At 36.5% G+C, this 12,155-nt stretch overlaps 2 protein-coding genes across 2 annotated transcripts; both read right to left on the bottom strand.

The window, feature by feature from the left end:
- Positions 1 to 5,441: 5,441 nt before the first annotated feature.
- On the bottom strand, positions 5,442 to 10,049 carry LOC113507732 (mitogen-activated protein kinase kinase kinase 7-like). The gene is given in 8 exon segments (XM_026890672.1): positions 5,442 to 5,591; positions 5,761 to 5,996; positions 5,999 to 6,623; positions 7,040 to 7,140; positions 7,845 to 7,980; positions 9,065 to 9,244; positions 9,398 to 9,697; positions 9,779 to 10,049. Coding segments are annotated over 8 exon segments (1,806 nt in total). The 5' UTR covers positions 9,860 to 10,049; the 3' UTR covers positions 5,442 to 5,444.
- Positions 10,050 to 10,605: 556 nt separating this feature from the next.
- LOC113507731 (potassium channel AKT6-like) lies at positions 10,606 to 12,149 on the bottom strand. Its single transcript, XM_026890671.1, has 4 exons — positions 12,086 to 12,149; positions 11,731 to 11,901; positions 11,483 to 11,571; positions 10,606 to 10,990 (listed from the first exon to the last, which is right to left on the bottom strand). The coding sequence occupies exons 1-4, from the start codon at positions 12,118 to 12,120 to the stop codon at positions 10,650 to 10,652; spliced, it is 636 nt and encodes a 211-aa protein (XP_026746472.1). The 5' UTR covers positions 12,121 to 12,149; the 3' UTR covers positions 10,606 to 10,649.
- Positions 12,150 to 12,155: the final 6 nt, after the last annotated feature.

The raw sequence follows: 12,155 nt of genomic DNA, 5'->3' as shown, positions 1-12,155 counted from the left end.
TGGGTTTGATGCGGAAATAGCGTAATTAGACTATGCTCAGTAAAGAACACTTAAAAGGCTTTGTATTTGTTTAAAACGGACGACAAACATCAGATAAAACGGATGGTCTTTATTCCCCGCAAGGTTAAGTTACATAGGAAATTAGAATCATAATAACAGTGTAGAGCAAAACATTTGTCGCTATGTGTAGTGCTTGTTCAATGCGACGGGCGGAAGCGGCAGATAAACAAAAGGCGATCCGTCTAGCCATCTGCGCGGATGCAAGCTGACGCGACACACATACCGCCATCATAACACTATTTACAGATCATACCTATAAAATTTAATGGCTTTTGATTCCCGAATACATCGACTTCTTGGACTATTCTTGAGCATTCTATTTTTCCGTTACTCAAATTAAATTCAGTTGTTTTAGTAATTGCGTGAAAAGTGAGCGAGAGTAATTTTTATTAGTATCCCCAAGAAACTGTAGAGTTAGTTATTCTTAAGACTGTAATTGGGAAATTATAGAGGCAAACCCAGTGGGGATAGATATCTTTCTTAGGATAAATGTAGAAGATACCCCAAAACATGGCATTGCTCTCCAAAATCATATATCCTCAAAAATAATGGAGTTCACACAGATCAGTGGACTAATCGCTAAGCTTGAGGAACGAATCCATCGACGAGAGAGCAGTTTCAAGAAAAGGACTTCCTGGACAAACTTCAATAGCGAGAACGAAACTAGGATCTTAGCGGCAAGGAACAACCCCGTTACCGATCTAACAATACTTTGGCTTTGCGATCGGTCGTTGGTCCCACTACCCGGTTCCTAGAAGGTAAGCGGACACAGTCTAAAATAGTCGCGGCCCCTTCCGAGAACCGTGACTCATGCCGGGACGGTCCTGGCCGCATCTGGACCGCATATACACACGCATATAACTAATCAATATATGTACGTCAACGGTTGATGGGGTTTCTTTCTTTTTTGTAGTGGTGCAGATAATGGAGAATTGTTTCATAATGAAGGGCTTGTGGTATTCTGGTTTCTTTTTGCCCAGACTGAGCGTTGATTGTATAATGCTTATTTTTCTCGTTATTTTTGGTAAATTCTTGATTCTTCAAGATTTTTGGTCCCAAAACTAATTGGATTCGATTAAAGTAAATTTGCATATGGCAAGGAAATGGAATCGCATAAAAAGTTAAAGTGGTAATTTCCCTTCAGTTTCTTGTCTCTACGTAAACATCAAGATTCCAGATTTCAGTCTACAAGGAAAATAAACAGATTTATTGTCGGGGCAGTTTCTAAGAACTGTCGTTGTCTTTTTAGTGATGTTGAAGAATTATTATTTTTCTAAAATCTAGGGCTAATTTTAGCTAAGAATATTATGAAGAAGCTTAGTTAGTACTCCTAATAATCACATCGGTGGCGGAAATGCTTTCTTTAAATAAGTTATTTCATTGTGCTTAATTGCATCAAGCTATAGTGTTACATTTCCGGGGTATTATAAACGGAACTTTTCCTAATAGAATAGTCTGAACTAACTATTAGCAAATTATAATGCTAGGAAATGTTTTTCACACGAACTGTAAGTATAAGTTAAACTTGAACAATAACACTTGTTTCCGATATACAAAACAGTTTATGGAAAAGCAAATAAATGATTACATTTACTGCCAAAACATTTGCACGTTAAGATAAATAGGTTTTTGAATCGACGTGTTTTATTTACTATAAATAAAGAATGTATGCAAAAAATGTAGATTAGTGTATGGCGCCACCACACTGCGGTAACTCCTAGTCCCGCGCTACTATGCGCCTACGCATCACACAGTTTATGCAACGCCACGACATTTACGACAAACACGCAACGCTTTTATCGCGAACCACTAAAAGCTGCTAATAGAAGACACTTTAATAAACACTACATCTATTTGACCCCAATCTGCCTGCCTACATAAAAAAACTTATGCTACAGCAAAGAGCAAACAAATATACTTATGATCTCACCCGGAATCAGATCTAGAACTCAGTAACGCTTTACATTTCTATATAATAATGCCGGAACCTCACTGTCGAGATTATATTTATTACAGCGAAATACAAAATATCCTCACACTTTTTTCGCCAGCGGTTAGTAAATAGGTTACAATGTATTATTTCTGGCAATGTTTGCACTAATAATTCTCTCCCATTGACAGATTTTAAACAACAAAAAAAAGAATGAGATGTAATTCAAAAGGGGATTAAACAGATTCGTAACATAACATAAATAGTAATATCAAGGAGATTGGCACCACCATCTACATTTAAACATCCATCCACATATAACGTAAGCGATGATTCACTTCGTGTGTTAAAGCCTGGATTAGACTCAGTAGTATCTTTTAATACTCTAACGCACTTATTTCGAGCAAAGTGCAAAAATAAGTTATGTAATAATAAAACTAGTATAACATGTCTGTTGAGATGACTAAGCGCTTGATATTTGAGTGCGCGGTATTTGCTGTCAGATGGCGGCGCGCCTGATGGCTGGACTTCCGAGAACCGCTAACACTACGCATTATAATTAACGCTAGGGCTCTTGTTGTTGCCCGGCTGTAAGTGATATCGTTGCAAATATGGTAACATATACGAACAGAAACACCACTGTCTTATACCCATACTAATATTATAAACGCGGAAGTATCTCTGCCTGTCTCGCTTTTCCATAAAAACTACTGAACCAATTGTAACGAAATTTGGTACATAGATAATCAAGAGCCTGAGAAACGAAATGGATTACTTTTTAACTGGAAAAAGAGTGGGAAGGTGGCAAAATTATAGTTTTCCGGAATTGACTATGGCTTTGACATTTGGATTTAATATTGTTTAAGTATTACTAATATGTACACAGCGGTTTTTGGGTTTTTAGATTATTAGTTTATAATAGTCTTTATTTTATCTCGGTATTCCCACGGAAACCACCGCTTGTTAACTAAAGTCCTTACGAACGGAGTCGCGGGAAACTGTTAGTATAAATATAAATAAATGTGCGTGTTGAAAGGTATCAGAAAAATGAAGACATTTGTTGTAACGTGCTCTAATAGTACAGTTTGTCACAGTCAGCGTCCAGATCGGTGATGAATGACTTGATGACAGCTGTGTGAAGTCTTAATTAGTTAACTATTGTTTATACACTCAGGTGCACATTACGTGACGTGGGCTATGTGTCTTACTCTGTTTTGAAACAGTCATAAAGCATTAGGAATGATGTTTGGGCTTTGAAATATATGGATCCATGCTGAATTGTTTGTTTCAGGAGCTGAATTAAAATTATGAAAAAAAATATCTCCACTTTTATACTCAAAAGAAAAAATACCGGAAAATTCTTATAAGAACACCATGTATATGAAAGAACTAATCTGCACTAAATAAATGAGTAAACTTAATCCAAAGAAAGTAACAAATTCAGATCGTGGTTAAAAAAACCCTTACGAATTACAAAGCTCTATTCGTTATTAAAATAAAACTCAACCGCAATTAATAGAAATACGCACAACTCATTTTCACCTCACTCAGAACCAAACTTTTGACCTAAAAAAGGTCCTACACACACATGAACGCCCAAGATTTATTTACTAACAAAAACAAAACACAACAAACACACCGTATGATAAATAAACGCTAGCGTGAGTCACGGCGCGATCGTGTCCTGCCAGGACTTCGCTATTTCGACGCGGTTACTCACGCGCAATGATGCATTGGTACGAGATTAGACGACAATCTCGGATCACTTGAATTATGTTGTGATCTGATGTTTACGACAAATATAACTTGGATTATTTATGGAGTTTAATTATGTGATTGCATTTAAAGCTCAGTTGTTAGATCACCGAGGAACTACCGATTTGGTTCGGGACAACATATTTGATTTATAAATGTGTTTTTGTTTGAGAGTTTTTAGTGAGTATGAAACCACTGCGATTCACTAAATTGTTGTTTTGTCATGATCATATTCAGTTTTATTAGGTAAGTTGAAATCTAAATAATTCGAAGTCTTTGTTACAAAATAAGTAAGGTTTTTTTGAGTTTTAAGTCTTGCCTATACGGCGGACTTAACATTAATATGAGACTAAAAGGACCAGTGTATTTCCTTTTTATAAGACATAATATTACATCAATTAATTTTATCATTAACATCAAGACTCTAGGTAAACCTATTTTTTTATGTAGTTATATGAAGCAATAAAATTGTTCCTTAAGTAATTTTAGTAAATTGAGTAGGCATGCAAAAAGCTCAATTTCAAAATCCTCCAATTTTTATGTTGTACTTTATGTTTCAACAATGATTGCAAGGAAATTAGCAAATAAAATAAATAAAATCAGTTTGTAATTAAAAAACATTTGGATTACATAAATAAAAGATTTGGTTTTGTGAGTCAGGTAGCTACATTTTTTATAGTTTTTTAATATCGCATTGTATTAAAAATACGATTGGGGTTGATTACCTTCAAAACACAAAAAGCGTCACCCGGCATTACTTTTTTGGAAATGATGAGAAATGCCAATTTAGATAAATCAGTTTACAAATTGTATTATTAATCATTTACATCAAAATGTTTTAATTTACCCTTTATTTATTAATAGGTTTTGATTAAGTTCTAATCCAAGCCTTATTTAGGTGTCCCACAACTAAACAACATTTAAAATTGGAAAATGACTTTTAACACAAGTGCCAAAATAATCTTTATAACGGTTTTTTTAATATTACACGCGAGCTATCTTCACATTATTTGCTCTCAAACGGCTAGACGGTTATGAGTCAACCACACAAAGAATTACACTTAAAACAATTGCAGTATAAATAGGGTGATTTATGTGGCTTTTTACGCTCATTTTGTGCGTAATTATTGAGATAAAATCCATTTCGCATTAGTCTCACGTGCTACTACGTCAGTTCGAGACACGTGGTACTCTGTATCGTTGAATCATCTTAAGTGCGGTACTATTCTTAAACTGAGCGAATGTATCTTACATACGGTTATACTACCTGAAATTTTGGGTTTTCGATAACAGAATGACGAGTGTTTATTTATAGAATGGCGTTTATTTTTAAAGATTGTTGCGATTGAATTCTATTTTTATTTACATACTAGCTGTTGCCCGCGACTTCGTCCACGTGGTTAGAATGTTCCCCGTTTTTTTTCCACATTTTCCATTGTATCTTCGCTCCTATTAGTCGCCAGCGTGATGTTAAATAGCCTATAGCCTTCCTCGATAAATGGTCTATTCAACACAAAAAGAATTTTTCAAATCGAACCAGTGGTTCCCGAGATTAGCGCGTTCAAACAAACAAACAAACAAACAAACAAACTCTTCAGCTTTATATATTAGTATAGATTGTTGCTGTTTCAGGTATTGATTTGTTCTTGTTTAATCTAAAATGTGTTTTAAATTTTACAATTATTTTCAGTTTTCACAGTTAAACATAATAGATAATGCCAATAAAGGCCACTGCAATCAACATGCAATACTTACCCACTGTGTAAAACTTATCAAAGCCACCAGTATTTCTCACTTCCACATAATCATCATAACTGATTGGCACGTCGATCAACTCCCATGAATTCTGAAAAATGAAAAAAAGGCAATGTTTTATAACATGAAACACACAGTTTATGAAACTAAATTTATAATAATATATTATGTTAGTCGCCCATAACCAATTCCTAACTACTACACTACAAATCTTCGACGTAAAGTATTAACTACATATAGTTTTAGTTGCAAAGACTTACTGGGTCAACTTCTATCTGTAATGGCGTTTGATATCTCGGATCAATCGGTCTCTGTGACATATTTCCATTAAATTCGTTGACGGGCGTCATGGGACTGTTGGCGGCGCTGAGTCGGTCGCAGTAGTTCTGGTTGTAGTCCTCCTTCCGGAGCGAGTTGGAGTGCGAGCTGGCGAGGTCCGGGCTGCGCGCGTCGCGGGGCCAGTAGGGGTCCAGGTCGATGTGGCGCGGGTTCATGTGCCCACGTTGTAGTTGGCGATGGGCGACAGGCGCCGCGGGGACGACGCCGCGCTGAACACGGCGGGGCTGCAGCCGGCGCCGGCCGGGCTGGCGGCCGCCGGGCTGCAGGCCGCGCCCGCCGGGCTGCAGGCCGCGCCCGCCGGGCTGCAGGCCGCGCGCCCGCCCGGCGAGCTGGGCGTGCGCTGGATGGTGACGGGCGAGCGGCCCGCCTCCGCGAACGCTTCGGGCTTTTTAAACTGCTGCGGGATGCGCACGGGGCCTATTCTGTTATGCACGTCGGGCTCGTCCTTGGGCAACGCAGACGTTTTGGGATGCGCCTCCGCGGCCATTAAGTTCTGTAGCTTACTCACTTGAGTCTCGACGAAGCTGCGAGGCCGGGGCGCCGTCACGGCTTGGTCGCTGTTTCTCAGTGGGACGGGGTTGGAGACGCTGGCGTCGAACTGTGTCGGGATGTGTACTTGTGAGAGCATGCCGGAGTGCGTGTCGGTGTCGAGGCTGTCCTGCGTGTCGTACGCCATGTACTCGTCCTCCGAGCACTCGTCGTCGTCCTCCTCGCAGTCGTCGTAGTTTATGGGCGTGTCGGCGCCAGGGAAAAACTCACACAGCGCTGCCATTATCTCTACCACCTGCAACACATATTATTGTATTGTTTCAATAAACTAAGCTTATTGAAAGCACCTTTTATATATCATTAATATACAAGTACAAATCATTGAAAAATACTTTCTCTAACAATAATCTACTAAACTATAAAATTGGTCTACATTTTATTAATATCAATAACAAATCATTCATCTGCAATCTAACATATTAAAGTAAATTTATATTTCCTATACCAAATTAAACAGACAAAAGAAAATTTAAATTATCCTTAGTTCTAAAACAATCACACCTAAACTACCTGTTCTATTTGCATTGTATCGAGTTGAACACCTGGGCGAGAGTTTATATCAGTACAAGTAGTGACTAATCACATCATAATAGCTTAACCTTTACTATTGGCAGCCCATTGGGCATTATTTATATTTGTATGGAAGCTTACCTTCGCCATGCTGGGCCGTTCTGCAGGAACTTTGTGCCAACATTGTGTCATCAAGTGCTCAATTGGCTCCGGACAACCCTCTATCAGATTTGGTCTTTGACCTAGAATTTAACAATGGATAAAGGTATAATATCGTCTTCACATTCAATGTATTTAAATAAGCAATACACTAACAAGAATACATAGAAACAGGGAATAATTAAAAGCAATGTGAAGACAAACCTTATATCCCAAATTGATGTGAGGTACATGCAAACTACACCTTCTATGCAAAATTCTTTTGAACTAATTCTTTCAATTATAATTATTTTTATTGCCCAAGAATACAAAAAAATATCTTATATAAACTTAAATCAAAAAGTATTACTAAACTTATGTCAGATCTTAAACGAGTTGCAAATTTGAATGATACATATGCATCTTTCAACAATGTTTTACTCAGAATCTTAATGGTAGGCGGATTTGAATCACGTCGATCCATGATATCACAATTCATTGGAACTAAAACGTTAATAGGTTGTTTTATTGTTAAAGATTTATGACTAAACAATTATTATGATAATAGGCTACAACAATTACTTAACAGATTACATGTATTTGTTGGCAATAAATAGCATTTAAAGTTAGATTGACTTCATTATAACTACTATAATGTAATTTATTTTATTGTTTTTAAGTCTTTTTGATGTTAAGGTTTCGGAAACCCCATTAAATAGTTTGTTTTTTGTTTTATGAGTAAACCCTTATAAGAACACAGGCAGTCTTGCACGAGATAATAATACATATATAGGTAAGTATATGTTACCTGTATGGACAGCCCACATTATCCTAAAAGCTGAACCACCTTCCTCAAATGGTTTCCTTCTTGACAAGACCTCCCATAATATAATGCCCCATGAAAACACATCACACTTTTCTGTATATGTTGAACCTTCAAATACCTGGAATACATAAAAGATTAACTTTATAAATAGAACATAGAATAAACAAATTAAAAACTATATATTTGTATTCAATATATAAACATGTCTCATATTAACATGAGTAAATATCAAATAACTTAATGTGGGCCAATGATATTACTACACTTTTGGAATAGGTTTCCAGACCTATGAAAACTTTCAGAATTTTTTGAAGAAGGGTGTTATCCCACCTGACCTTTATTCGCAACCTACTTTACTAGGTGAAACACTCCTTGAATATGCACAAAATCGTATTAAGACCCTTTAAGTGAAGCAAGCTAAAATTACAAAATATACAATCAAAGAATATAAGTAAACAAACATAAATATGTACAAATCATTTGCATTCTCAAATAAAATATAGTAAAAAGTGCAGTATACACAAGTTGTGTACAAACAAAACATTTACTACTAAAACCTAATTGAGGAAAAAGTGTTTGTTATTGATTAGATAATATATTTTTTTGCAAGACCACTATCATAATACACTTCATGAATATCTTAACTAAACAATTGATTATCTGTAGCTCAATATTACCATATTACTATACTGTGTTAAAACATTGACTTGTCAATTTAGAATTTTAGACTATTTAAATTATTATCAGTTTCTATTTTGCATAATGTAATAAAGCTGTCTTGTTTGTGTTCCTCTAGTAGTTTTTTAATAGTATATATAGGTTTGAGCATGTTAACAATAATAAAATAAATAAGGAAATAATTATGCATGTATATAAAAATTTATAAAGGTTTTAATACCTAGTTTATTATAGAAGATTAATTAATTATTACATTAATTCATTCTTGCACAAATCTCAGTGATAATAACTAAAATATCATTTGATTTGAAGGCACAAAATTATGTATTTTGTAGAAATGACTTAAGTTTATTTACATATGAAAATTTAACTGAATCATTGAATAACTTATTTTTTTGTTGAATAGTCCATCTTGAAGGGGTAATGTACTACATTACGCTATAATTCATATGAGCGGAAGGAATGCCATTGAAAGCCCAATCAAAATTTAATGGTTATAATAGATACCAAAATATTAAACAAACCTCGGGTGCCATCCATGCTGCACTTCCCTTATTGTTAGTCATATAAGTAGCCTTATCAGCGGCAGTACCAAAGTCACAGATTTTCAGTCTTTGACCACCTCCGACTAGTAATAAGTTAGGTGGCTTTAAGTCCCTGTGTATAAGAGGCTTTGGTTTCATTGCATGGAGATATGCTACACCCTGTAATGCAGAAGATGTTATAATCAGATATGTAATAAGTGACAATAAAACGTAACTTCATTCATGTGGTATTTACATGTAAACATAAAACCTGTTAAGTCTTAAATTATAACGTAAGCTTAAAGTATAAGTTAGATATGTAAGAATTTTAACCTCAGCACACTGTCGAGCCCAGCTCATGGCATGAGCAGCAGTGTATTTGGGCTTAGGGCGGTTGTGTAGCACATTGTATAGCGATCCTCCTTCTGCATATTCCATGACTAGACAGACGTGGGCGCCCTTCGTGCATGCTCCGTATAGCCGCACAATGTTTTGGTGACACACGCGTGATAGCTGACGCACTTCTATTGAAAACTCTCGCTTTTCGGCCTCAGAGTTAATGTGCTTTACAGCTACGAGTGTGTTCCGCCATAGACCTTTCCATACTACACCAAACGCACCTTTGCCCACCACCTGACGACACAAATTTAGTGTTTATAGTTCCATTTAACGTTTTAACACACAGTATAATGAATTTCTCGTTCAGATATTTACCGATAATTCCTGAATCTCACTGTAATCTATCTCCTCCACAAATGTCTGCTGAACAGGCGAGTCTTGCACATTGGAAGCCATGGGGACACTTAATATCACATTATCAAAATGACTAGCACGTTATATTAACGTAATTTTTTAAGATCTACCTAATTTTCTTTATAAAAATGTAAAAATAGTTGGTTATCTCAATTTTCTCAGTATTGTTTGGCAGAGAAAAGCAACTGCGACAAGGCCGCCATCTTTGAAACTGTAGAACAAATGTCACACCATGATAGTGGTGTAACATTACTTTACAAAAAATCGTAAACAAAGAAAATAGAGGTACACCATTTTTATTTTGTTACTTCGTTATCTTTCTTTTTAACTTACACGGCATTTTTGATTGACTTCAATAACATAGAGGCCTATTTCTTTAAGGAAATGATAAAAAATGGGATCTTATAAGACCCTGGCAAAGCGAAACTATACCATCTGTCGCATTGTCCAGAGCAGTAGTCAGTGCCGCATTATCCGTAAGGCACTTTAGGCCAGTGCCTAGGGGCCCATTATGACCAGGTGCCCACCATTATGACTAGAGGGCCCAGCACTACCGATGAAATAAAAAAAAATATGAAACCACGTTAGAACCTCATATTATTGACACTATGTATCTAAAAAAAGCTCGATAAATTTTTCACTGAATGAAAATAACTTGAACCAAGGGGGCCTCCACTCCTCGAGGCCTCGGGGCCCCTGGGCCCCTGGATCCGGCCCTGGCAGCAGTAATACATGAAGAGGAGTTCCTGGATGGACTAAAAATTATTACGTGTTTCAGACAAGAAATATTTTCAAAACATAACGTGCAAAATGTATTTATTTATCAAATAAATTACGACAAGTTGAAATGCTCATAAGCAGTTACATTGCTTGCAGTCTCACTGTCTCTTCTATCGTATTCTCCTTCGAGGGCTTCAAAGATAGCCATCGCTTCTTTACATTTAAAGGTAGCTGCTACTTGTCTGGGAGTTTCATTTCTATGGTTCTTAGCGTATAAGTCAGCTCCTAAATCGATTAGAATACGAATGAGGGTACAGTTATTACTCATAGCAGCGAAATGTAGTGGTTGACGTTGGCCGGGAGCCTCTGGGTCATTAACTAGGGCACCTTTCTCGACAAGAAGTCGAAGAATCCTTTCTTCTTCTTTGGTGGGTATGCACATCATTACAAACTCTGTGGACAATAACATTTTTTTATTACCAGCAGTACCAGCTCTGAGTTAACCTGACTGCGGTGAACCGCATGCTCTACTAATTAGCTTTCTTTTCTTTTACTGTAAACCGTAGACAGCAGCTGATAATAATATCAAACTAATTTTGTTTAATCTATACTAATATATCTATACTAATATATAAAGCTAAAGAGTTTGTTTGTTTGTTTGAACGCGCTAATCTCAGGAACTACTGGTCCAAATTGAAAAATTATTTTTGTGTTGAATAGACCATTCATCGAGGAAGGCTTTAGGCTATAAACCATCACGCTGCGACTAATAGGAGCGAAGATACAATGGAAAATGTGAAGAAAGCAGGGCAGGTATAAATCATAACTTATATCTTCTATCCACGGGGACGAAGTCGCGGGCAGCAGCTAGTTTAACATAAATATATCAAAACCATTATCATTAAAAAAAAACTCTTATTTAAATATTATTACATTTTTGCTTACGTATAAACAATCCAGTATCCATTGGAGTCATTCTTGTAAGCAGCACCGCACCATGTTGAAATAACAAATTGGCCGTTTTCCACATTGGCCTGAAAGTCATCAAATATATAACTTAGTACATGGATTTTTCTTCATCAGCAACCATTACTTGGGAGTGGCGAAATACTCACATAGCCGTACTAAAACACTAGGCATTTAACTCTAGTTTTTCGGCTGAATAATATTGGCATCCTAAATAGGTACGTTACCTTCTCATTAAGCAAAGGGAGAGTGGTGTCATTCCGACATTATCTTTGATGTTTGGATTGACTCCGGCCTTTAGAAGCATTGTAACCACACGCATGTTACCCGAGCAGACGGCAAAGTGAAGTGCGTTTCGACCGAGGTGATCCTTACAGTGAACCGTGCTAGCACCTTTTCTGCAAGTTTAAAAATAATAGTAGTTTTTAATTTAGCAGACATTTTACTGAATTAGGTAGTCCCACGAATTTCGTAGTCCAAAAGGTATGACTCACTGAAAAATGACTAAGATTATATTGGAAAATAGGTGCATCTAAATTAGGAGAGAAAATTTTAATATAAAAAATATTATATTTTAAATACCGAATTAGTTTTCGTGTCATTTCCTCGTCACCCATTTCGGCAGCTATCAGAAGCTCATTGTCAGAGTGCA

Source organism: Trichoplusia ni, unplaced genomic scaffold (assembly GCF_003590095.1).
Source record: "Trichoplusia ni isolate ovarian cell line Hi5 unplaced genomic scaffold, tn1 tig00003115, whole genome shotgun sequence".
NCBI lineage: Eukaryota > Metazoa > Arthropoda > Insecta > Lepidoptera > Noctuidae > Trichoplusia > Trichoplusia ni.
The sequence above is the reverse complement of the archived record's forward strand: the minus strand, read 5'-3'. Positions and strand labels throughout refer to the sequence as shown.

Coding starts and splice junctions, on each gene's coding strand:
- LOC113507731 (XM_026890671.1), bottom strand. CDS start 12,120: ATGGGTGACGAGGAAATGACACGAAAACTAATTCG. Junction 11,572..11,730: donor TCCCTTTGCTTAATGAGAAG/GTAACGTACCTA, acceptor GATGACTTTCAG/GCCAATGTGGAAAACGGCCA. Junction 10,991..11,482: donor GGATACTGGATTGTTTATAC/GTAAGCAAAAAT, acceptor TATTGTCCACAG/AGTTTGTAATGATGTGCATA.